We start from the raw sequence: 27924 nt of genomic DNA on the forward strand, positions 1-27924 counted from the left end.
ATGTGAATATAACACATGGAACCAAATATCTTCAAATGTTTGACACCTGGCTTCCTCCCACTAAATGCCTCAAATGGAGTTATGTTGTTAAGAGCACTTGTTGGACATCGGTTTTGCAGATACACAGCTGTGTTGACAGCTTCAGCCCAAAACTTCAAGGGAATCTTCTTTTCAATCATCATAGTTCTTGCCATTTCAATTATTGTCTTATTCTTTCTCTCTGCAACACCATTTTGTTGCGGAGAGTAGGCAACAGTCAATTGCCTTTCTAATCCCATATCTTCACAGAACCTTGAAAACTCTAGAGATGTATATTCTCCACCCCTATCACTTCTGAGTTTCTTGATTTGATAACCACTCTGTAGCTCAACCATGAATTTAAACCTTTTGAAAATGTTGAAGACTTGAGACTTGTGTTGCAAGAAAAATACCCAACACATCCTAGTGTGGTTATCAATAAATGTGAGAAAGAATTTGTTGCCTCCTAGAGTAGTTATCTGCATTGGGCCGCATATATCAGAATGAATAAGTTCTAGAGGTTGTGATGCCCTCCAAACTTTTCCCTTGTCAAATGATTCCCTGTGACCCTTTCCTGTAGCACATCCAGATCAAACATGCTCAGAAACTTGTAGTCTAGGTAAGCCCTGCACCATTTCCTTCTCTTGCAGAAGCATCAAACTAATGTAGTTTAGATGTCCATATCTTCTATGCCACAACTGAGATGACTCTTCAACAGTTGCTCTATTAGCCATGTGAGGATTAACATATTCCAAACTTAATGGAAAGCATCTGTTTCCTTTCATTGGAACACTTGCAATCAGATCTTCCATCTGTCTATCTCCATAAATATCAACCATGTAATCACCAAACACAAGCCAATATCCATGTTCTACCATCTGCCCTACACTCAATAAGTTTTCATCCAATCCAGGTACAATCATAACTTCTTTAATATACCCAGTCACACCTTTCATCTCAATCACCAATGTGCCTTTGCCTATTGACTGCACTAAATCTCCAGTGCCCATTTTAACTTTACACTTCACATTCTTATCAACATCAATAAGCAAGGTTTCATGGGAGGTCATATGATTGCTACATGCACTATCTACATACCATATATTCATACTTCTTCCAATAGTAGCAGAATGACAGGCATAAAACATGGTTGCAGATTCTGTTACCTGATTCGCATAGTTTACAAGTTTTCCAGACTTGTTTGGTTGATCACAATCCTTGATGAAATGACCGAAACGATTGCATCCATGACATTTCGGCTTCCCTTTAAACCAGCACTCACCATAGTGCAGTTTATCACAATGCTTGCATTTTCCCTTAGACTGATAAGATTTTCCTCCTTGATCATATTTGCCAACTCGATTAGCAAGATTCAGAGGTTTAGGATCCCATTTCTTTCCTTTTGATTTCCAATCCTTCTTTGGTTTAGAATTACCAAAAGAGAGATTTGGTTGACTTCCTTTCGAATTCAGATTCAGAGTACTGAAAGCTCTTTCAATGGTACTCTCAGCATGTCTATCAAGGCGTTGTGCAAACCCTCTTAATGCTGCAATCACCTCTTGTACCTCAATAGTTTCAATATCCTTGGTTTGTTCAATTACATAACAAACAGGATCAAACTCCTTAGTTAAGCTTATGAGCAGTTTCTGAACTAATCGTTCTCTGGGTAAATCTTCCCCATAACCCTTCATCTGATTTACCAACTCGAGAAGACGAGTGAGATACATAGACAGAGTTTCATCATCCTTCATCCTTGTGTACTCGAAATCACGACGTAGACCCTGCAACTTGATGGATCTCACTTGCTTATCACCATGAAATTCCTGATGTAGGATATCCCAAGCACCATTTGAGGTTTCTTCGTTTGAGATTCTGGGAAATATGTCATCCGAGACAGCTCCTTGGATTATACCCAGAGCCTTAGCATCCTTCATTAGCTTGTCGCTCAGAGAAACTCTCTCCGACTCCGATGAGCCTTCATCTCCAATCTTCTTATCCTTCGATTCTGAAATTTCAAACCCCTTTTCAACTAAATCCCAGATTCCATGTGATTTGAAAATAGTTCTCATTCGAATCTTCCAGAATTCATAGTTGTCACCATTGAATATTGGAGCCCGAAGATCATTACCACCAGATCCAGCCATTTGAGACTTGAATCGACAAAAACTGAGTCGGAAATTTCACGTTGGATTTCCGAGCACAGCACTCACAGATCTTACGCCCCGATTCCAGATAGAACCTGAGCTCTAGATACCATGTTAAGTTTTAGTAAACTGATATATACAGGAATTGGATTTTTAGAGGAAGCTGAAAAGACAGAGAGAGTGAGAGAGCCAAGTTTCTTCAACTGCAACTCTGTTACATTGCCGAGAGCAACATTTCATTCATCTACATTCCTTTCTTTTACATCAGATATCATATCCGTTCAATTACATGAGCCAATGTGATTTTGACACATGGCAGAACAAAGCATATGAGCCATTGAAAAGAGACCTGATCTAAAATCACACACTTGGCATATGAGCACAAGTTATCACAACATAAAACAGCTACACAATAGAACAAAGATAAAATAGATAAGTAAATCATTTACTAACATGAAATTAGTAAGCAATTTACTTTTCAACACCCTGATCCTCTAGGCGTGTGGTTTATATAGTAAGTCAGGGTGGTCCAAAGACAGATAAGAATGCTAGTCTTTCCTATTGTTGCTATTGAAAGTACAAAAACAAAAATATGATTTCATTTGGCATAATTATTTTTAGGGACATGATTTTTACACATCATTTTTCTCCACCTCTAGTGTTTTGGAAGTACTATATGTAAATTGTAATTTAACCGTTGGATATTGAACAAATCAAGGGCTAGAATTAGAAGCAATGTGTACAGAATCATTATTATTATTATTATTATTATTATTATAATAGTGGCTTATGTTGGAGTACAACACCGAATAACCGTGTCATAATACAATGGTTACTTTGCAGAGTTTTGTAGATATGCTCAATCGAATTTGTTGAGTAAGTGGTATTAATCATATAAATTCTAATATTCATTAATTATAATTACCATGATCATACACCACTTATGATATATGTTTTTGAAGATATAAGAAATTAAGGTATCTCTGCTCTATCGCATGAGTCAATCTAGAAATTGATTAATTATGAAAAATATGATAAATTATTTGATTCACCTGATGTCTAAATAAATGATTCATTTTACAAGTGAAGCTTTCTTACGTTAAAAATTATCAAACCAAATGTTTCATATTTAAAGGAAATTGGTTCTATAAGCGATATATGACTCAACGGAGCCATTTTAATTATAAATAATCTCTCATGATCATTTATTAGTGCTGAACTTTTTTTCTTGGCTGGAACAAGTTATGATATTATTATATATGTCAATTGTATCGTAACTTTGAGGGAGCATGCCCATGCATTAATATACTAATAATATATGGTATAAATTGTCATTGCGTATTTGATTTATTTTGTTTTTTATTTTTGCTTGCTTGTGTAGACTTAACCAAAGGGACTCTTTGGGACTTGTCATATATATATATATATATATATATATATATATATATATTGAACAAATGATTTCACTAAAGGGGTGAGAGAGTGGAATTAGCCTTATAATCGGCTAACAATAATGTGGTTCAAAATCGCATTTGGTGATAATCGAATCTAATTAAAACCTCTCGCTTACAAGCGGAGAAAAATATCACTAGATCCTGGTACTGAATGACATGACGCATCATTTATATTAAACGCACAAATATTTCAAAGGAATTAACGTCACATGGATACACCTTCAAGTTCAAGATGTCCTTTATTTTACATGCACAAAATCTAAAAGCTATTCCTAAATACAAGGATCAAATTTGACACCATATTGCTGTCCTTGATGTGATCTGTGCAATATTAGTATATCACGATGGAGAGATTTGCTGTTTGCCTCAGTCAAATGCTTTGAATTGTAACCTCATTTTCTGATCCTGACATCACATATTATTTGTATATTGTTTTGTTTGATGAATACATTTATCTGTATATATATACTTGAGACCAACGTGGTCGACAGCTATTAATGTAGCAACTGCAATATCCAAATGGCCAAGAGCTCAAGGCCAACTAAAATTTATCTTTATTCTCAAAAGAAAAAATAACGAGAAAAAAACAATAGAGGTCAAACGATTTTATAAAGGCCAAGTGAGTTGTGAAAATTTGTTTTTATATCTCTATATTTATTGATGTCAGAGGTGTATGTGAAGAGTTTTATTTAGAGACTATTGACTATATCGCCAATCACTTGTCTATCTATTTAATTGTAATTTTATTTTATTTGAATTGATTTCATTAATTTAATGATGACGAAGTAATTTGACATTTGTGCATGGCATTGGCATACTAACATATATCTCACTATCAAATTAGGTGTGGCAATGTTAATTGGCAACTTGCATTGGCTAGCTCAAATTTTTAATATATATTTGGACAAATATGTAGGATTCCTAATTCCAAAAGTAAAAGGCTCTCCATGCATAATTGCATATGTATAAATCCAAGAATTAAACACAATACAAAACGAGCATATCAGAGCGTATCAAAATGCGACAGATGGCAGCTTATGGTTAGCCAAAAAGTGCTGATCTGGAGAGAACGCCTCAGAGGAAAATGAAATGTGGGAACTTGATGGCCTCCTCCTCTCGTCGTTAGGAAAGTCAGCCCCTCATTCTCTAAACTCCATCATCCAACCATGATAAACTAATATTTTAGAATACATTTACAAATTATGCAATGTGTCATCAATACAAAATAAGTACGTTAATCAACACTTCAATAATAATTCAATCATTAACAACCACGTCACGTGGTTTACAAAATATAGTTTAACTAAATGATCTCCTTAACATTACCCCATATTTCATACATTCAATTTTGTTATTTCTAAATCATTGTTAGTAATAACCCAAATAATCTCCAATTAGTGATCAAAAGTTTGATATTATTTTAGACTTTTAATGCATCTAACTTTATTTTTCAATTTTCAGTCCAATCGAATGCGTGTGATTTATCCAAAGAAAATAATATGAAGTAGGAACAATTTACCCAAAAAGAGAAGGAAGAGATATGCAGTAGGTAGACCTAGGAATATTCCAAGGAAAGCAAATAAAAATCATAAAGCTTACAAATTTCTTCCTTTGAATGGTTTGATCTTTTTTTATCCAATCCTTTTATATAGACAATTAGACATTCAATTTAGACACTGATTTCAGATAAATCCAACTATTTATTTATTTATTTATCTTACAGGTTTTTTCTTCCCTTTTCTTCCTTCAATGGCATTTTTGGCATTTTACGATAAAATTAATCAATTATCTCTCTATGGTTGTCCCATGGGGTCCAATCCTCAATGATGTTTAGGCCAAGCTTGTTCAGTGTTTACCTTGTTGAGGTCTCCGGAACCCCAAATAGATTGATGCTTGCTATGTAAACTTTCGGGGTGAAATTACAATATTATTGTTCTCATCGTTGAATGCACATAAACATACAGATGAAGTGAAGCCGCCCACATTGTCTCTCTGTGTGTGTGAGCGTGTGTTGCATGCAAACAAGCAAACAGTAACAGTTCTAAAAGCTCAACAACCTGCTCACATCATTTTGCTTGGTTTTTACTCAAAGAAAGACCATCACATCTAAATCAAACGAAAACAAATGGGAAAGACCATCGCAACCAAAACATAAATGCTTTGTATGGTCGGACCTGTCACGTGTGAGCATGCAGTGAATTGACGGAGCCAAAGCCTGAACTTTGAGCATCATGATTTCAATAACTAAGAGAAGTAATATTCATCAGGTAATGCAACTATGCAAGTCTTGACAACCTTCAGCCTTTCAGATCTTTAATATCAAAAGAGAGAAAATTTCACTACCAAGCAAGAAGCAAAAGTCATGGTCAGAAAGAACCTTTGAACCTAATACATAAAACACAAGATGCCAACTTTAACAAAACTTAGCTCCACCGCCTTCGGTCTTCCTCCTCATCAACAGGAGTATACCACTCTGGCCGACGTTAGAGTTGCTCAACGTATAGTTCAGAAGCACCACTTCATCACAAAGTGCCCTTGTAGCCACCAGGACAAGACTCTTCAAAACAGGAACATCTGAGCCGCTATTTTTTGAACCTCCAAGCTTGAACCAAAAGCTTCCAAATCTCTTCCTCTTCACTTCTTCTGCATCTCCAAATATTACATTTGGAATATAGACCCTTCTTTCTTTTCGGTCAGTGGGAAGTCATAAGGGCAAACCATAACATTTGGAGACATATCCTTTGCCGGATGGTTGCAAAATGAGCCAAAGCTAATGGGTTCCTCCGCTCTATTACGTCGCCACTTTTTCCCAATTTCCTCTGATCCAAAGGCTTACTGAGGAGTCTCCAGATCCGATCTCGACCTTTCTCATCTCGCTGCTTACTAGGCCTGGTTTCTGGTACAGTTAAACCATCCCAAAAGTCACGGGTTTCACCCCCATAACCCCAAGGTTGAGCATTGATCACAGTTCCATCATACCTTGTGATCAATATGAGTTTTGTGCATTAACCCTTGGGTATCCAGGAATGTAGCGGTAATACGCTGGGGAATATACTACACCAGGGTACACGGCCACCACAGCACCAACATCACATTCACCATTTAGAAATAACCCTTGTCCCACTTCCTTGTGGGGTATTTGAGAAGGCTTGATACCAAGCGTGTAGCCAATGAGATCTTACAACTTTTGAGAAACATCAGTGCGCTCTAATGGCCTTTCTCGGGCACCTCTGTACTGAAAATCATAACTATCAGCATAAACGCAAGTGTAAGCTAGTAGTCAATGTTCCGAAAAATTGCTGAGAACAGAGGAATAAGAAGCCAAAAACAAAAATAAAAAGCTCACCATGATGTTTAACTGGTGGACCACTCCTACCAATAGCAAAACTAAAAGCACTTCGTCGAGTAGCAGCATTTGATTGTTTAGGTGATTCGGTTCCCTCATTTATCTTCTTAACATTAGGGAGAAGAACTTCATCCATAGACACGCAGAAGTTTTTAATTTGGAGATGAATGTTTTCTTGGACTTGTATCTGTTGATCAGCAATGGAGGCTTTATTAGCCATGTCAATGATCTTGTCCACATCTGCCTCATCCGCATCCCTTCCCAAGCGATTGTAGCTGGCAACATCCAATATAATCAAAACAAAAAGTAGCGCAGCATGCACAGTATACGAGTGAGAAAGGTAGTTCCAACAAGAAAGTAATCTAAATTTGTTTCTTTGGAAGCGAAAGGGCTTTAGTGGAGCAAAAATTAGTGGTTTTGTTTTCATATGGGAAGATGGCAATGTGAGAGCAACCTGGTATATAGGAAGAGGCGATTCATATCTGCCTCAAACCGCAGTTGCCTTGGCTTCCTATTAAACATGGGTTGTTTAGCAAGAGTTAGTTTCACACCCTGAAAATAAAAACAACACAGCGTTTTTCACATATAGCATGGCGTCGTGCGGTAGCCCATTTGGAAGTCCATGAAGACCAAATTCCGACAGCAAATCAAACTGTAAAACCCTCTGCGGGACAACCTGACTTCGGCATGAGCATGTCTAATGCCATTCCTTGACATTGGGATGTTAGGATTCCTAACTTAGGAACCTCAAATCGTAAAGTTAGTTCCTTAACAAACAACTAGTAAGGAAAAGGAACGCCATTTGGATAGAATTGATTGGGATGAATACTCTCACTCTCAGTACAAGTCAGTCATCTTCAGACAAACACTTAGCAGAGCAGACGACGGAGGAAGGAAGCTCCGAACTCCGAAGCTGCTGCCAACTCCTAATTTCGATCCAACAAAACCAACCAAACCAAATAATACTCAATTGAACTGGGCCAGCCCTAAAGAATAAGATTAAGGTGGGCTAACATTAACCCATGGAAATTGAACTGGACAAGGATTCCTGTGTAAAATTCTTCAAATGAATGGGCCACATTAAACAGACTAGATCGGTTCTTTTTCTTCTGGGGAGGGGGGGTTAAATTATTTTCCTTGTGTTAATTTCTCGGGAGGGCGGCTTACAAATCTCCAATCTCGGGAGAATCGAACCACATATAAAGGTTGTGTGCGTTATATGATCCTTCTGTGTGTGCTCTTGGCAAAAAGGGAGATGTATAACTCTTTTACCCTCCACACATTTCATATATGAATTAAATTGGTGAATTAATTATGCATATGTAAGGCCTTGATACATTGATAAACATATACTGCTCGTACATGTATATATATATTGACTTTAGTTAATCATTCATTTGATGAAAAACATACTACGTAATATTGGAATTATATGTTATTGATAAATTTATGAGTCATATTACACCTTGTTGGCTGTAAACGTGCAAATGCAACGATCCCTAGCTAGCCAGTAGCATCCTATTCTTAGCTCAAAGCCTAAATGCGAGACGAAGGGAGGCCGTGGGTAGTGTTGGGATTGGGATAGAGGAAATGGGTAAATAGAGAAAGTGACTGACGAGGTGCAAACACCGGGACTTGGTGCCCTGCGCCCCTCACCGTCGCAAATGTCAGGCCGCCCTCGTACGTCTCCGCCCACCCGGCCACTTGACCCTTATCAAACCATGCTTTCCATGGTTGCTTTACTCTTAAACCCATCTTCTTTATGCTGTACCTCGTTGATGTTACCGGCACCCTCCCATCCGTGTCACCGCTGCATGCATGTAATTCATTAGGGTTTGAATTATTATTTATCACAAGTTACAAGTTATTACTGCAGTTATCATTAATTAAGTTCATTACCTATAAATCCAAATACGCAAGCCAGCTTTCAAGAGCTTCTGAATGATTGGCAGTACAGTGTCAGGCGAGTCCTTCCATTCCTTTATGACGCCACTGCATGCCACAAGAAGCAACAAATTAAGATACCGTATATTATATGTTATGTAAAGAATTACTTCAACATGCATCATCTCATTTTCTAATGCATTGCATTGCATTGCATTTTTCAAGGTAACTTGAGAAAATTACCCCACATGCAAGGACTAAGCTAGGCAGTTAAGGCCCACTGGAGGCAAATTGCCTCATTGAGTTCTGTGTAAAAATCAAGATGCTTATAAAGAATTCGAATTTATCATATTTAAGTACTTATTAGTTGAAATTTTTAAATAGTATGTATAATAAGTTATTATTATGAAAAAAATGTTTACAAGTTGGCATGAAAAGAAAAGCCCTTAAATTATATACTTTACTACAATGAAATATATATTTTTTAAGTTTGGAGGTTAAAGTCGCCCCTACTAGATAAAGTTTCTAGCTCCATTCCTGTCCACATGCACACTTATATATCTACAATTTAGGTATTAGGGTTTCTTGCATAACATATCAAACACTCAATATGTTGCGGGAATAAATAATGCCTAATTTGAGGTGGGAAATTAAAAAAGCAAGTGAAATTCGAGAATGTTATAGTAAGTGCGATCCCATACTGGAAACCAACTTGCATATGTCCCCACTCCCCAGCTAGAGTTGTAAAGGAGGGTCCTCCGGCTGCATGCAACTTTGTGTTTGTTATTTAGAGTTTTGAAAAATTAATATCACCACAGGCACACATCCCTACCAGTACCAGTACGGGTACCAGCTTTCTTGCTTTCGTATCAGATGATTAATTTCTGCTGACTAATATATAAAAGAGACAAATATGGAGGCAAAACATAACAGCTAGCCTGACTGGTTTTAGGTGGGAAGGGTACAACCATGGTTAAGGAATTGAAAACGAGGTGTCGACAATTTGTAATCTTCTAGATATCTATCTGTCTACATTATTCATTTCCGGTTTCACAATAATATTTATCAAATATTTTAAATTTTTGTGTTTTATTGGAGGGAAAAGAAAGCAAAAGGACAAATGTTAATGTAAGATATATTTCATTAATTATGATCCGGGCCTTGTGGCAGTGTGGAAACAGAAAGAAAGCTCCAGTTCATTGACTTCTCAACGTGCATGTTCCTTCTAGTCAATTCTTGAAATTAACTTTCAGCTACCTCTCTGATCTCTCTCCCCCTAAATTCCAGAGGGATCGAGAGAAAGATAAATGGTATATACATACATGCATGAATCAAATTACATATGTAGATAATAGTTACCTGCACGGGGAGTAAGGATAGGAAAGTTTAGTAGCATTGGCATGTAGGGCCTTCTGAACATCCTTTCTGTTGAAATATTGCTCAACATAATCCTCTGTGCAGGGATCATACCCTGATGGTAGCCTCTGCCAAAGCTCCTACACACACACACACACACACACACATTTTACATAATTGGTGAACCACACCAAAATTACATAACTATTTAATTTATTAGTGTCATTAATTACTGGTTATGTAATGAATTAGATTAGATAAACTCGTTCGAGAATGATTGATGACTTACATGTTGAGTAAGCAGCCGAGGTGCAACATTTTTCATGAAATTATTAATCCTTGTTGGTTTGGGAGAAGTAGTAGTAGATGGAGATGGATCAGTGAGGCAGAGGGGTGCATAAATACCGTAGATGTCGATTTGAGAATAATTTTGTAAGAAGGCTCGAATGTGATCATTGCACTCTTCTGTTTGGTTGTCATCGTGTACGACATCACATTTCTTGACTAAATTGTCGTATAGCGTGTCCGAGATTATGGCATGACTCCATGCGTAATCAAACATCCCACTGTTGTCTGTCGGTCCATTGATCACAGCATTCCCAATCTAATTCAATAATTAGTTATCATGCGATCGAATGATTAATTATAGCTAGATAAAGAAATGAGTTAATTATGTATGTAGGGTTAGGGTTCTGCAGGCTGGCTCACCATGAAACCTTTGAGATTTATGAAAGACGAGGAGTCTGATGGGGATGATGATCTGGCGGTTCGATTGTTTCGGTCGTAGATGAGGTCGGCAAGCTGGGGGACGTAATGGCCAGCGTAGCTCTCCCCAGAAATGTAGAAATCGTGGGATTTGAAGGTTGGGAACCTCTTAAACCATTCCGCCAGGAAAGAAAACGAATCAGCTGCTGTGATTCGATCGCCCAGAGTACGCAGATCCTTGGAGTTGTTTGTGTAAGAAAACCCTACTCCAACTGGTGACTCCAGGAACAGCACATTGGCAACTGATCATCATGATCATACGTGTATCATCATCATCATCATAAGTATTCAAAAAATCAAGCTTATTATGCAATATTAATTAATTTGATGACATTAATTATTTAATTAATATAGACCTTTATTCCAGGAGAAATCGTTAAGAATTAGGGTTCCATTGCTTCGAACAAGAAAGGGTCCCAGTTCTTGCGCAGCTCCATAAGCTACAGATGAGCACCCAGGTCCTGAAATATATATAATTATAATTAATTAAATTAGAGCATATCTTAATCTTTTTTACTGGTGAATAAATCGTTGACACAGATCAAAGATAGATGATAATTGGATGATGGAAGATGGCGTCCCACTCACACTATATTGTTTGTAATACACACGAACCAAGGTATATATATATATATGTGTGTGTGTTATACTATAGAGTTAGTATTATTGGACCAATATATCATTGTCATGGACCATTATTAATCAAGCAAAAAGGGTAAGAAATGCCTAAAATTCAAAAGGTTGGATGACCTAGCTCTCTCTCAATTTTAGTAAAAGCACAAAATGCAAAGAAACAAAGAGAAGAGTGGATATTAATCTTAATTTTAATTGCACGCCGAAATTAGTAAAACAAAACAAATTGTCCGGCAGTGACTGGTGAGTAGGGATCAATGACTAAAATGGGGCATTGACTATTGCATTTGCATGCGCATAGCCTTCCAGAACCAGGCTTGCCACTGTAACAAAGAAACAAACAAATTGAAGTGGTGGTGGGGATGGAAACCGGAAAAGAAAGAATGAAAAAAAAGGTATATTGCTATTAAATTGGACGATGAATTAGAGAACACGGGAGAATAATGAGCTTCCAACACGACTCATTAGTTACAGAGCAATTCGCATGACACAGATTTTTTATCACGTGTTGTCGTAATATAATAGTAGAAATATATTGAACCCAAACATTAGATTTCTCTTGGTCCTGTAAAATAATTTCGGCCAAAAGAAATATAACATTTAATAATAATAGGAGCAGAGGCCTGGCAGTGAATCAGTGATGGGCACAGGCATGCCAGGCAATATCCCATTTGCATGCCATGCCATTGCCAACAGTACACATGAGATGGCTTCGCAAAAGGCATCTCTATCCGCTTCAAGAGGGCAGCGCTTTTATAAAATAAAGATAAAGACTAGACTGTCAAGGTCTTCGTAGGGTACACCGGTGAATCAGTTAACACTGCTTTTTATGAATGGTTAAATTTTACTGTTTAACACACATAATTTTGTTATACACTAAAATAATATATATTCATGATTCAACCATGTGATTTTACTTAAAACCATCCCTAGTGAAAATTGAGGCCAAAGATTGCTTCTTCCTTCCTGTATAATTATCACATATTAGGACCTGGGGGAATGCACTTCTTGGGTTGGGTACGCTCAGGACGGCCGTTAAAAGTAACGGCGGGGCGGCAAATATTCCTTACTGTAAAAAGTTTTTGACTTTGTTGGAAGTTGGATGGGATGTTCCCTGCCCTCTGTTCTGTTCTCTGCTCTGGTATGCTCCATAGGCTCCAGAGTCTCCAGAGACTCCAGAGACTCCAGACCCAGAGACGACCAGAGAATCAAGTCCGTTACTGGACAGAACAGATGGTACTTTGTCCGTCAGGTGTGCTCAGACTGAGAGTGGAGAGAGAGCACGGCAAACCGGCTCTCACCGTCAAGGATAACGGAAAAAGCCACCATTCTAAAATCTAATGCTTTTTTCCGATTTCTTACGCATATTTTGTCTTAAAACTCTTGTAATTTGGCACACGAACAAATTGTGCCTCTCAACTCAACAGAAGCCAACACACAATTCAAAAAGAAGATAAAGAAAATCAAATGAAAAAAAATATGAGAGAAAAAAGTGTAACCCCATCCAACCCAATGAAATGCACATGAAAAATAATTATATTAAAAAGAAAAAAACATTTTTAAAACATCCCCTATCTTATCCTTTTTTTTTTATAATTCTACAAGGCATAGCACAAGTACGTTAGATGATTAAATTTGTATTATTAATTTTGACAATCTTAATCTAATCGCTCAAATATCAATGTGTCTCATATATTCATACAGAAATGTATATCGGCCCTAGCAAAATCCAAAATAAAAACAAATTTGATTGGAAGAGAGGGAACTGACCTCCATTAAGCCAAAGGACGAGGGGTTTTCGAGATGCATTCTCTTGGGCTTGAAAAAACCAGTAGAACAAGGCCTTCCCCGAATTGGGAAGTCGGACGTAGCCGGCGTAATGCTGGAATGACACCGGCGGCTGTCCGGGCAAGTTGGTGACCCTGTCACCTTCTCCCAGTAGCCTCTGCACTTCAAATTCTTCATGTTTCACGGCATTGATCACAGGAAAGAGTAGTACTAGACACCATATCATAATTATGTTCAACAAATTAGGATTAAGAGCCATTGGAGAATCTCAGCACAACACACTCACACACACAGAGACAGAGACTGCTAGCAACTACTACTGCTGTCCACTGATTGTATATATATTAATATTGTCCTAATTAATCTGTGTGCAAATTTGGGTGCTTTTTGTGTGAGTGAGACTCCGACTCCGAGGGGGAAAGACCGAAAGAGAGAGAGGGTTGAATCTTGAATGGGATAAAAAGTAGAACGCAGTTTGTGTCCGTTCGATCTGACAGACACCGTTTTATATATTTCAAAAGGAATGGCCAAGGGCCAATCAAGTGGGGGGACTTCGGGGAGGGGAGGGGGCTTTGGGGACATCTCATCATGGTAATTACATTTGATTTCTCACTACTTCTTGTCTTTTTCTTTAGTTCCCTTTTTCCTTTCGTTTTTGCAATACCCTTTTCTTTTCTTTATTTAAATGTTTTTTTTTCTTTTTCTAACAATGACTAACCATAATAATTAGATTGAATTCGTAATTAAAGAGAGTTAAACATGAAATCTCTCACTTGTAGTTGTAAATATAGTAAAACAACACACTGAACCACTAGCTTCCTGATTTAGTATTAAAATTCAACATAATCATTCAATTCTCACAATAATAATCAACAAATATTAACATTAATCCTAATATAATACACAATATATATATTTTTTTAAATGGACTAGCTGGTAGCTTTGCCACGACAGTCTACCTTTTCGGGGGCTGGGAAGACTCACAGAGGCATTTTAACCTCCTCTTGGTCACCATCGTGTGACTCACCAGTGCCGAAAATCGAACCCAAAACGTGCTGTGTGGAATACGGGTTTGGAATATGGTTTTTCATACTACCAAACCCCTTTCTTTTCTCATTTAACCCCCTTTTTAATACGCATAGTTTAAAATATATTTTGTTATTAATTCACATATTAAGTACACAATTAATTGTAGCTAACAAACAAATAATTAGGGCTATTATGAGGAATCCGGAAAATATAAAATGTGTGGAAGGAAGCTCCAAAAAAAAAAAACCTTGAAAAAATACGTACAAAAGGATAAACATAAGGAGTGAATCTTTGAAAGGAGAAAAAATCTTGCTGGGACTTTTAAACCGAAGTCAAGGAGATAAAGGTCACATTACAGAACAAAAGAGAAAATGATGCAATCACTCAATAGAATTATGTCAGAATTTAGTTAGGAAAAGAATTATACAGGGTTTTAGTTAAAAGAATTGAATATGAAAGAGTGAAGTCATATTTTCATTTATTATTATCAGTACCATTAGTATTTGTAGTATGAGTGTTGTTGCAGGCAATAAGAAACGACTCGTGGAAGGAACATATTTTCATTTCATTAGTATGATCATGATCGGTTGGCAATACTACAATTTGAGAGTATATAGGATTTATTCGGGCTCCTTGGCAATATTCAATACGTTGGGCCTCAAACTTTTCTTTGTGATGGTATTTAGCCCAAAATATATGTGTCCACCCACGTACGTACTTACATTTGGGTTACGAAAACCCTAGCCTTAAAGCCCACTGCAGTGTCACCATTGATTAATTTATTGTTCTCTGAACACTCATTTTTATTTTATTTTTTTACACCCATTTTTCTTGTTTAATGGCTTTCTCTTCAATTTGGAAATTCCTGCTGATAGCATAATTTTTTGTTCTACTTGTGACTTTATTTTGTGAAGCAAAATTTGTACTATAACCAAAAGCAATATGAGGAACAGTCGTGAAATTTGGACGAGCATGATAAAGTGAAATTGAATAGTCGCGAAATTCCTTAGTCGTTTGTTGCCAAGTTGTTTGTTACAAAATCCTACTTGTATTTAAAAAAAAAAATTTCCTTAAAAATTGCTAAGCTCTTTTTGGTAATTTTATATATGAGTATAACAGCCTTTTTTACTCTTAAACAAAATGGTGTCCACAGACGAAATTTAAGTTTACAAATAACTACTCTTAGGATTAAGGCTGATGAAGCGACCTAGCTACATCAACCAGTCCCTAACCCAGTTTTAGTAGTTATATTTATAACTATAAAAATTAGTTTTCAAAATATATGTTATTTTAGGTTAAGTTATAAGTTATCTAACCCATCATCGAACACACAATTTTGAAATATAAGTGGTCTGCTTTCCCCGCGTATACGTATGCAATTTTCCCACTAATAAATTAGAAATTACGTAGTATGAAAAAATTGGAAACTTGAGAAACGAAAACTGTAGAAATTAGAAATAGTTGCATCTTAGGTTATCTGCCGCATCCACTTCTCAACCTCCACACTGGATGATCTCCACTCCAAAACCAAAAGTTATCTTCCCGTTGGCCGCACTGGAAAAGCGCCAACCTTTTTATTTGATTTCTTATCCCACTAATAAACAAAACACACAGACCGACCTACATTCTTTGCTTTAAACTTCAAGTCTTCAAGAGACGAGATATATACCATATTCTCCAAATTCACACTAGCTAGTAATAAATATATATTCACACTACCTAGATAGCTCAAGTTTAGTAATCAGTCCATATATGGAAAAAGAAATTTTGCATATTTCCTAATGTGGATATGGAGTTTTTGAATCACTAATATACGTGAAATCAAATCTTATGCACCAATTTTGTGTGTAACATATTTGCGTCTTTTATTATTGATTGACAGCTGTTAAGTTTATGACAACAAAGTTAAAGAGGGTTAGGTTTATTAATACATGTCCATCAATAATAGGTGCATAAAGATTTGATTTCAAAATACATTGTGCATAAGGCCCTAAAAGAACATTTCTTAAAGAGTAATACTACACTTACCACGTTTTCTATACTATATTTATATCACCTCTTTAATAGAGGTAGGATCCGCCAACACATGTGAGTCCCCGATTTGAAAAATGATACAAACGTGGTAATTAAGAACATTATTTTTGTTCCTTAAATAGAAATCGGCTCAAATGAAAGGGTGGCAACTACGTCTGATGCCCAGAATACATTTCAGCTCACCAAACCGAAACCTATTGGGTAAAAAAGTAGAAAACATGCACGCCAAGAAAACACAGATCATGAATCATGACCTTCCCCCTCCCATATAACACATGACCTCCACCGTGCCACTCCTCAACCTAATTAAACCAACCATTCATTTAAATTTCATCGTAGTGTGACTGTGCCAATATTAATAAACCATAACACTCTCATCACATAGGCTCTCCTCTAATTCCAACAACATGATCACCACTCCTCACCCACCTCATCCCACCAATAATCTCACCTCCCTCCTCTCCCCCTCCTTCTCCGAGACTTTCGTGGCCGAAATCTTTGTTTCCCGGCAACTCTTTTTCCTTCACCACATCCAAATCTTGGAGCTCTTTCTGGCTCTATGTGTTTTCATTACCATACACTCGTTGAGGCAGAAGAAGCACCATGGCCTACCCATTTGGCCGGTGCTTGGCATGCTACCCTCTCTCTCTTTTGCGGTACTTGGACTCCAAACCAACCTATATGAGTGGCTTTCCCAAGTTCTTTACCGCCAAAACGGCACGTTTCTATTCCAAGGCCCTTGGTTTAGCAGCCTCTTTTGCGTCATCACTTCCGACCCTCGTAACTTGGAGCACCTTCTCAAGACCAAGTTCTCCAATTTCCCCAAAGGCCCTTATTTCCGAGACAACGTTCGAGATCTTCTCGGGGATGGCATATTCAACGCGGACGACGAGACATGGCAGGGACAAAGGAAGACGGCTAGCATCGAGTTCCACTCAGCTAAGTTCCGGCAACTGACGGCCGATTCGTTGTTTGAACTTGTCCACGCTAGGCTTTTGCCCGTCTTGGAGGACTCCATCAAACACTCGGCCGCAATCGACCTCCAAGACATTCTTTTGAGGTTAACTTTTGACAACGTTTGCATGATCGCGTTTGGGGTCGACCCTGGTTGCTTGCAGCCCGGGTTACCCAAAATACCATTTGCTCAGGCCTTTGAGGACGCGACAGAAGCAACACTTATGCGCTTTGTGACCCCAACGTGCTTGTGGAAGACCATGAGGTACTTAAACTTGGGTGCAGAGAGGAAGCTCAAGAGGTCCATAAGAGAAGTGGACGAGTTTGCGGATGACGTCATTCGGACAAGGAAGAAAGAGCTCGCACTACTACTTTCTGCCACCAATAATTCTAATGCTTCTAATGATGATGATAAGAAGAACAAGCATATTAGATCAGACTTGTTAACGGTTTTTATGGGTTTGAAAGACGAGAGGGGGGAGGCGTTTTCGGACAAGTTCCTGAGGGATATATGTGTCAACTTCATACTTGCAGGGCGAGACACGTCATCGGTGGCAATGAGCTGGTTCTTCTGGCTGCTTCATCAGAATCCGGGGGTGGAGCACAAGATTCTTCAAGAAGTATGCCGGATTGTGGGCGGAAGAACATCATCCGATCGCGATCATGATCATGAAAGTAAAAATAATGGCGACGACGACGAAGCAGTAGTATTCAAGCCAGAAGAGATAAAGAAGATGGAGTATCTTCATGCAGCTCTATCAGAGGCTCTAAGGTTGTACCCTTCAGTTCCACTAGATCACAAGGAGGTACGTTCAATTTATTAAATCACATGCATTTTAATTATTTATTTTCTGTTTTATAATTAGTAATTTACTTAAATTAACCATTTTTAAGTGCATGCATGCCTGGCATGTAATGGGGGCTTGTCATGCCTCACACATTCATCAACTAATCATATAATTATAAGCTTATCATGATATAATAGTGGGATAAAAATTGTTCTCCAATTCGTATGAATCTTGTAATGTATTGATATGTAACTTCTAATAATTTTATTTTGATGCAAAAAATTAACATACTTTTTAAGAAATACTAATGTATGTGGAACTCACTTATATTAGAGAATATCAATACTTGCGTTAGATTTGTGTAAAAATAGCATTGCTCGTAATTTTGGTCAACAATGACTACCTAGAGGGGTCTTAATTAATTTATTAGATTCTGGTTTACTTAATTGGCCAACTCTGTCTACATATATTCATTGGAACAATTGTTGCGTGTTAGGAAGATTGCAGAGACTAAGCTAGCTACTTTGTAACTATAATAATCCAAAAAATAAAATATGCAATTTGATTGGTAATTAATTAAGTTTTCTAATTGAGTTGAACTTAACTGATCAATTGAATATATGTAGGTCGTTGAAGATGACATATTTCCAGATGGAACAATATTGAAGAAGGGAACAAAAGTGATATACGCAATGTACATCATGGGGCGAATGGAGGCGATTTGGGGGAAGGACTGCCGGGAGTACAAGCCCGAGAGATGGCTACGATCATCGGACGGCCGCTTCATGAGTGAGTCTGCATACAAATTTACGGCTTTCAACGGTGGTCCTCGCCTGTGCTTGGGCAAAGACTTCGCTTATTACCAAATGAAGTTCGTCGCTGCCTCCATCATCTACTGTTACCGCGTCAAGGTGGTCGAAAACCATCCGGTGGAGCCAAAGCTGGCACTGACGATGTACATGAAGCATGGGTTGAAGGTCACTCTCCAAAAGCGTGACCGTGCTGAGCGTAAAAAATTACTAAATATATAGTATATATGATATTAATATATAGTACATACATAGTGTGTTTGGCCTTCTTTTTTGTCATTTATGATATTGTTGTCGTACACAGATAAATGGTGGTATTGCCATACATAAATACATGGGAAGATGATTGAAAATCTGTAGAGTGAGATGGTAGGGCTAGCCTGCTAGGAGACATTTGAATAATCGATCTAGTAATTGTGTAAGCTTGGATTGTTCATAATTTGAATTTTATCATCATATATGTATTTCAATATTTTAATAATCCATAAAATTAATGTGTTACTCTCTCTCTCTCTCTCTCTCTCTCTCGCTAATCCTAACCAAAGCTATACTTAACCACCAATTTGCAAACATGACTACTACTCCATGCACAAATATAGTAGCCACTCTGATGCATAGATGCTATCTTATTCTTACTTGATTTTCCAATGTATGCTGTGTTCGGACCATGAATCTCGCTCTATAAGCAAATACCGAGTGAAACAGGTGATTCACATAATGTATGAGATAGACATAAAGTCATAAAATAGCAGTCACATGGTAGAATCTCTCCATTCTATGACAAAGCTATTATCATGCATCATTTTAACTTCTTTAGCCTCAAAGCTGCCCCTAGGCCCTATGGCCCCTATCCCATCCCCATTCTATGGTACTTATAAATGGGTAAAAAAGAACAGATTCTAAATCTATTGGTCGTTTCGTGAAGCATTTGATAAACACTTGAATTCAGGAGAAATTTTTAGTTGTGTGCCGGTCACACTGAATTCAGCAAGCCCTTACTGGATTTCTTCAATTTTCTCAACTTCCAAGGCATTTCAATTACGAAAGCTTCGCTGGTCGACTGCGAAAGTAAAGGCAAGTTTGGCGAGCAACTCATGACCTAAACATCCATTCCTGCAGGTTTGCAGTTGGTTTTTCTGTTCCGTTTTTAGCTTTTCCTGTTTGAAAGTTGACTGACCATCCGTGGATAACTGGTATAGGATGTAACTTCCATCCACAGATCTCATCGTAGAAAAGAATCCTAAATGCAGAGCTTGTTCTCATAAAATTGATTACTTAGGCTTCAGTACTTAGACTAGTAATAACTCATATAATACTAACTATAAATTATGTGCTTGTATATCAGAGCTCAACAGTTGCAAAGGGTTAACAACCACAATAATGTCTACAAGGGAGACTGCACAAAGATCGGAACTGCATATATATTGAAAACAGAATGAAATTTCAAATGCGTTATTAAGTGGCATAAACTGTCAATGGAGAAAATAGAGGATGCACATATTAGTGCATGTGTTGAAATATACAACATTTTCCTATATATGTGGGGAAGAGACATGGCAAGTATACTTCTCGGCATTATGAAGTTCTGACATAGATTATAGCATCAAACTCAAATGCATTGAAATTTTTGCAAGCATAACAAGGAAGAAATAACGTGACAGGAGGAGCAGCCACCTGCTCACCCATTCCCTTGATACATTATAATCTTGATTTTTTTGGTCTCTTCTATGCCCTCCTCATCGAGAAAGTTCTCAAAAAAATTTTCCTCTGAGGGATCTCTACATTCCAGCCGAATCAGAACAAGAAAATAAAAGCAATGCTGAAAAGATGCAGGAAGAAAAATAGAATGAAAGCCACATAGAAGTACGTACTATTGCATGTTTCAGCACGTTACATGCATGGAACAAGAAGATAAAAGTAGACATTAAAAAGAACGGGTGCGGTGTTTCGCGGTATGAATCCTCCCCTTAAAATCCATATCCACCCATATGTAAGTGCCCAAAAGCATAGGTGGCTACCGGCAGTGGCGAAGCCAGAAATTTTCAAGGGGAGGGGCGAAATTTAAAAGCATACAAAATTCCAAGAAATATGTAGACAACAAAATCATTTTATATAGTAAAAAATTTAAGTGTCGTTTGTAATGTATTAATACAAACAAGTTACAACTATTATCGTTTGTAATGTATTAATACAAACAAGCCTACATGTGATGTCACACCCCACTCCTAATTAAAAATAGTTTTGGGGTCTTAATTGGTGAGCCAAAGGCCCACCTCCTAATATCTGTCCCTTTCTCCCGTACTCCCTTTCTCATCTCTCTTCCTTTCTCCCCTCACTCCCTCTTCTGCTCTTCTTCGAAGCTCCCCGAGCTCTCTCTCCCTCAAGTCGCCCTCACCCTCTCCCTCTCTACCCGTGAGCAACATCCATACCCACAATCTTATACACACGCACACCCTAGGACCCTCCCAAGCAAGAACTTGAACCGAGGACAGGTCTGTGGTGCACCACAGTGGCGGAGGTAGAACAGCCATGGAGGGGTTGGGTTTTTCGGGAGGGGAGGGGCTGAACCTGTGCTGGGGCTGTGTTTTCCGGCGAGGGGAGTGGCGGACGCCACTCCTCGCCCTCACGTGGCTTCGCCACTGCCGGCATCCATTTATAAGCAAGCACACAAAATATGCTATAAAGTTAGGTTGTTAACCCTAACTGACCTATATCATGGAGAAGTGCAGCCACTTCTATCTGTCGACCAAGAAAACTAAAAGTATAGATTAATAAAGGCCTCCTCCACCGGCTTCTCCGCCTTTCTCGTTGTCGTTATTTATGAGTTAATTGTTATTTTGAAGGTGAAAATTATAGACAAACAGAATCTGAATAATGGAGTGAAGAACAGAAATGGATGAAATGAAAATAAAACAACTAAATTTAAAATTTCAACCTAATGAAGATCCTAAAATAAAACAACTTAATTTAAAAACAATTCAAACTAAACGTAAATAAAAATTACAAAGAAATAATAAGGAATATGATGTAAAATAAAAAAATTGCCACACGCTCGCGTGGCATTCGGCTAATAACTATAATTTCCTTAACTTCAAATTTTTTTATTCATATTAATTAGAGATTAAATGGTCTCTAATCGAATTAATTTTTCTATACACGATGATAAAAGAGAAATAATATCACGCAACATTAAAAGAAATGAGTAATACGGTGTCCTTTGAATATTATTCATTGTATGTGAATGTGCCAATCACTCCTAAAGATTATACTAGAGCCGCGGCATGAAAAATGTTCATGATTTGGCTTTGAGTACTTAATTTAGATGTTTGATAGGGTTTAAATGTTAATAGAACACTTCCGTTGCAGACCTAGATATAACTGAGTTAGTTCAGTTTTGCTCTTTTAAGGTTCTTATTTTGAGGACGGATGATCAAATACATGTCAGCCATAAGATTATATAAGTCTCTATCTAAAAGGCTTAAAATATTTGACAACTTAATAAAGCAAAACAAGCAAAATGAGTTTTCCAATAGTTTATGGACATAAATTGTATAACATCCCACATCGACCAACGGAGAGGGGGTGATGTGTACATACCCACCTCCATATAGCACGAGGCATTTTGGAAACTCACTGACTTCGGATTCCATCGGAACTCCGAAGTTAAGCAAGTTCAGGTGAGAGCAATCCCAAGATGGATGACCCAATGGGAAGCTCTCGTGTGAGTTCCCAGAAACAAAACCGTGAGGGCGTGGCTGGGGCCCAAAGCGAACAATATCGTGCTATGGCGGAGTCGAGACTGGGATGTGATAGAATGGTATCAGAGCCACTATGTCATGTAGTGCTAGTGTGTCGATGAGGACGTCGGGCCCCTAAGGGGGTGGATTGTAACATCCCACATCGACCAACGGATAGGGGATGATGTGCCTTATATGTACATGCCCACCTCCATATAGCACGAGGCCTTTTGGGAATTCACTGGCTTCGGATTCCATCGAAACTCCAAAGTTAAGCAAGTTCGGACGAGAGCATTCCCAAGATGGGTGACCCACTGGGAACTTCTTGTGTGAGTTCCCAGAAACAAAATCGTGAGGGCGTGGCCGGGGCCCAAAGCGGACAATATCATGCTACGGCGGAGTCGAGACTGAGATGTGACAAGTTGGTTTTGTTTTATTAAGTTGTCAAATATTTTAATCCTTTTGATCTAAACTAATATAATTTTATGGTTAATATGCATTTGGTCCTCACAGGTCCTCAAATGAAGACCTTAAGAGAGCATGACTGGTGTTAGTTAGTGGAGTATACTCTCTTATACTCACTCAAGTTCAAATTCATGTCCATGTAATGCATGCATGCATTTTCTACATTCTTTGTGTTTGATGGTCAAGCTATGTCTTAATGACTTGTTTGAAAGTGATTTTAAAAGAGAAATTTTATTTAAACCCGTTTATCTTATCTTTACACCTAACTTAAAAACTTATTTAATAAAATTCCAAATGCGCCTTGAAATAAATAGAAAGAATTTCAAAACAATTGGAACCTGCATATGCTCCAGCCAACCCCATCAGGAAACACACAAATGGAGGCTTTCACGCTCCCCGACAAAGGCACGACACCCCTTTTTTCGGGCAAACACAATTGAAGCTCCAACAATCCAATTAATGGTCTCCTTTGATCTCTTTTTTGTTTCTCTATGCGAACTTGGGTCCAATCAATCGGGAAAGAAAGACGGGTGTGAATTAGTGTTGACGGAGGAGTGCAGAGTCATGTTCGATGCCACCGATGTCACCAAAAGGAAATGATGGTTCATATTCTTCTCAGGGTTGTGATACGAGGGAGGAGAAGAAAAAGAATGGAAGGAGTTGACAGTTGTTGATGACATGGGGATAAATTTTGGCGGAAGTTTGATTTGGATTCGCCGGAAATAATGGTGAGGTGGAATGGTGTGGTGGGTTTAGGGTTATTGGGTGTAGACAGAAAAACACCAATTTTTATTTATTTTTCTTATTTATTAAGGGTAAATTTGAGAGTTTGTTGGACAAAATTGTTAAGTTGGGTGTAGAGATGAAACAAATGGGTTCAAATAAATTTTTTCTTTTAAAATGGATAAAAACAATTTTAGTTACAAGCACATAACTGATGCTTGTTGCAAAAATCATTTCAAGTGCTTTTGAAAATCACAAATATTTTATTTAAAAGCGTTTTCGGTCCAAACGATCTCAAACTTAGTTACCTATCTATATCAACCCGTTTAGGTGGAGCCACCCTTAACTCATGCCACAAGCTATTGATATATAAATGTAGTCGGCCAACTCAAAAATATCAATTCGCTGGGGTTGTGTATATTCAATTCCAAAGCAAAATATGCCACACCAGCTACCTACTATAACTACAGCCTCTCTGGGCGTTTTGGCATGCCGGATAACACATCGGATAGTACTATTTAATATTATCCGGTGTTTGGTGTCATTCCGTATTAAATTAGCACCGGATTATTTATGAGGTCTGGCCTATTTTGTACGACGTACGCCGAATAACTTATACACTCCAAATCGTCGGTATTAATTAGTCGGGTCGCTGAAAACAAAATCAAGTTGACTCTTTTTCCATCTCTCTTGCTAGTTTTAAATTGTGAAACTCAGTGCCATAAATGTTCTTCAATCTCTTTTTGAGGAAGTAAATGAACATGATAATCTTTGATGAATTGAGTTTTTAATTCGGTACTGCACCAAACGCCCGATTAAATAGTCAGTACGCTTGACTAAATAGTCAGTACTATCCGATGACAAATTATCCTATCCGACTCAAATAGTCAGTACAGTCCGAGCTGCCAAACGAGACCTCTATATATCTAGTTCATTAATCCATGAACAACTTCAATATTAATTAGTAAAAACTAAAAACAAATGATTATCAAACAGCCGCTTAGGTAAAAGTCATGTAACATCTCCAAATCTTCAAACAAGCAAACCTCACAAATAATTAGGTTGCGCATGATTCAATATGAACTAGCTTTAACCTAATTAACATATTTAAGGAAGTGTCAAATAAATGAGAGCAAGAATGTGGATGCAAATTTCTTCCTCCTTGATCTTGGACAATTTTGCACCTACAAAACAATTAACACCTTAGGTTAAGGCCAAGAGCCTCACACGCCCACGATGAATGGGGGGGTTTTGGCCGAATAACCTCCGATGCCAAAGTTAGAATTTAGAGAGAAAGAGTGTTTAGAGAATTTTGGAATTTTTGCCAAAGTGTTGGAATTGATTTTTTGGTGAGAATAGGTGCCTATTTATAGAGTTAGGCCTTGCCCAATTTTGAATAAAAGTAACCAGCCACTAAAGGTTTTTTGTGGGGTTCAATTTCATGCTTAATTAGCCAATTTATTGGCTAATTAAATATGAAAAGAATAAATGGGTGGTTATAAAAATGAATGACTATTTTAATAAGGAACATGGGAAAGGTGAGGATGGGAATGGTGGTGGCCGGTTTTGACTATCAATTTGGGTGATTTTATTGACTATTAAGGATGATTTTAGGAGATATGGTAGGTATATATTATTTAGCTAATTGATTAGCTAAATAATGAAATAGAAAATAATAGGTTTTGGGAAATACCTTATAGAAATGATTTGATGAAAGAGGTTTTTAATTGTTACATTTTTTGGACACTTTTGACTTGATTGAAAGATAATTTCCCGCTGCTTGCGCGTAGGAATCCCGGTATGCCTCAAGGGTATTTTTGTCATCTTTTATCCAAAAATCCACATGTTGCCTAGTGAATATTTTTAGCTCCACAAAGAACACTTTAAATTTTTCCATTGGCTTGAAGATTGATGCAAAGTAAAAGAAAATGAAGTATTTGACTGGGTTAGATTGTTGAAAAATGTTGGGTATTAATTAGTTGCAAATAACGAAAATGAAAGGGACGCCTTATCTATTAATGGACGCCTTATCACATATCTATATTTAATCAATGCGGATTTAGTTTAGAGTTCCGTGAGGGAATCCCTCAATTTCTCGTGCAGATTAAGTGAGATGTTTAGAGAGTCCATTAAATAAATATAGAAAAGTTGTTTATCTCATATTCAGTCGATAAATATGTACATATAAGAGTCGATAAATATGTACATGCTCTGAGTGGCTAAGTGAATAAACCTACCTTTCTCAGTGAACACAAATTTTAAGTTCCGATTCTTATAAAATTAGAATCGCTCACATTAAATTGGAAGTTTTTTTTTTTGTTGGCTGATCAAACCTACCTTTCTTGGTGAATACAAATTTTAAGTTCCGATTCTTATAAAATTAGAATCACTCACATTAAAATGGAAATTTTTTTAATTATTTTTTTGTACAATTAAGGGTTTCGAACTCTAGACTTGTCTACTCTTGCTTTTATCTTTACCCAGCTTCACTGCTAGGCTAAGCTTGGTGACCTGTCAAAACAATAAATTTAGGGTAATGCTATTCACACACTATTTTTTACCTCACATACACTCATGTCGTTTTTGTCAATTGATCTTCTTTAATTCATTTAATCCGATAGCTCGAAATATGAGCGCATATGTGAGAAGTAAAAATGTGTGCATGGATAACAGTGTTCTAAAAATCGGACTAGGAGACCGCCTAGGCGCTAGGCGGTGAAGGCCCACACCGATTTAGTGCAAATCGTTTCGAAAAATTGGTCTAGAGCTAGGCGGCTCCTAGGCAGTTTGTTTTTATTATTATTTTTTATTAATTGTTTGAATATTTTATTTTTTTAGTTTCATGGTGGTGTACTTGTAGAAATGGTGTGCCTAATTTGCAAGGAATGGATTGACTACAAGTTCATCCAATTGTGAAAGGACTTGGAGCAGTTTTGAGGGGATACATACAAAGAATATAAATAAACTAGATACAACAAAGTTAAATAATTTAGTCTATGTTCAATCCAATGCAAAGATCATGAACAAAAAGAATTTAGTTTATCATCCAAGAATTCTCCTCATTATGATTATATGCTTACTGTTTTTTAAATATTGAACTTGTTGGATGGATGTATTTTGTGTATTATTATATTTCTATTTTTGCATTTTATTATTTTTTTTATTATCCTTACAAGCATAATTTTTTAAAGTGTAAATATACACTTATTTACAAAAATATACAATAAATTTACATAAATTCGCCTAGGCCATCTAGGCGCCCAGCTAGCCGCTAGGCCTCTACCTGCTGCCTGACTAGCGTCTAATGTTTTTTAGAATCTTGATGGATAGCACCACCCTAAATTTAAGTCAAACTAAAATGAAATATAATTAATGAATGGACCTAACTATAAATTTGATTCTTATAAAGTAATTGGTTGCAACTATTAAACTCACACCACTACAACAACAATATAGCGGAGATGCCGAAGTAACAATATGCATTAAGAGGCCACTCAAAGGTGATTGTGAAATTTGGTTCTTCTAATATCGTGATCATGTCGCGAAGCGAGTTGAAAGTGGATGCAAACGATTGAAGGCGTAATTCACGATGTATTGCAAATGACTAGACAATTGGTCAGTTGACTTTTTATACTTGTCGTTAATCTAACTAAGTAACTCACCCGATAGCTTCCTTTGCAACCAAATATGGGGTATGATGTAAATCTTTTTCTATAAAGTTAATAAATATTACTATCGTTTAAATTAGGAGGGTGTATTCAATTGAGAATTTGAGAGATTTTAATGGATTTATAAATCCATGTATTTTTATGGAGTTTAATTGATTTGTAGAGATTTCATGTAAAATTTTGATTCAATTCCCTCAAAATCTCTTGGGGGAGGTGAGATTTGTGGATGCTCAAAATACACTACGAAATCTCTCCAATTCCCTCTAATTCCTCAACTTTCTCAAATTCTTTAAAATCAAATTCTAATTGAATACACCTGGAATGTTATA

General features: G+C 37.2%; 3 protein-coding genes across 3 annotated transcripts; 1 reads left to right on the forward strand and 2 right to left on the reverse strand.

Moving 5' to 3' along the window:
* Positions 1-5933: 5933 nt before the first annotated feature.
* Positions 5934-7669, reverse strand: LOC103403482 (uncharacterized). Its single transcript, XM_017323600.3, is given in 8 exon segments — positions 5934-6101; positions 6104-6310; positions 6313-6375; positions 6378-6605; positions 6608-6889; positions 6987-7237; positions 7417-7514; positions 7616-7669. Coding segments are annotated over 8 exon segments (1245 nt in total). The 3' UTR covers positions 5934-6039.
* Positions 7670-8379: 710 nt separating this feature from the next.
* On the reverse strand, positions 8380-13952 carry LOC103403396 (serine carboxypeptidase-like 35). The gene is made up of 7 exons (XM_008342220.4): positions 13371-13952; positions 11324-11428; positions 10911-11209; positions 10492-10806; positions 10206-10342; positions 8862-8954; positions 8380-8772 (listed from the first exon to the last, which is right to left on the reverse strand). Exons 1-7 carry the CDS (start codon positions 13645-13647, stop codon positions 8499-8501), a joined length of 1500 nt encoding a protein of 499 aa, XP_008340442.3. The 5' UTR covers positions 13648-13952; the 3' UTR covers positions 8380-8498.
* A 2765-nt stretch (positions 13953-16717) lies between these two features.
* LOC103403397 (cytochrome P450 86B1) lies at positions 16718-19503 on the forward strand. Its single transcript, XM_008342221.4, has 2 exons — positions 16718-18211; positions 18820-19503. Exons 1-2 carry the CDS (start codon positions 16859-16861, stop codon positions 19222-19224), a joined length of 1758 nt encoding a protein of 585 aa, XP_008340443.1. The 5' UTR covers positions 16718-16858; the 3' UTR covers positions 19225-19503.
* Positions 19504-27924: the final 8421 nt, after the last annotated feature.

This window comes from Malus domestica, chromosome 16 (assembly GCF_042453785.1).
Source record: "Malus domestica chromosome 16, GDT2T_hap1".
Lineage (NCBI taxonomy): Eukaryota > Viridiplantae > Streptophyta > Magnoliopsida > Rosales > Rosaceae > Malus > Malus domestica.

Bases quoted from the DNA above. Each gene is read 5' to 3' on its own strand.
- LOC103403396 (XM_008342220.4), bottom strand. From the start codon at position 13,647: ATGGCTCTTAATCCTAATTTGTTGAACATAATTATGATATGGTGTCTA. The intron at 11,429-13,370 runs GTCAGTTCCCTC...TATATATTTCAG, and splicing joins CGTCCTTTGGCTTAATGGAG to GACCTGGGTGCTCATCTGTA. The intron at 11,210-11,323 runs GTCTATATTAAT...CATGATGATCAG, and splicing joins CGATTTCTCCTGGAATAAAG to TTGCCAATGTGCTGTTCCTG.
- LOC103403397 (XM_008342221.4), top strand. From the start codon at position 16,859: ATGATCACCACTCCTCACCCACCTCATCCCACCAATAATCTCACCTCC. The intron at 18,212-18,819 runs GTACGTTCAATT...GAATATATGTAG, and splicing joins TTCCACTAGATCACAAGGAG to GTCGTTGAAGATGACATATT.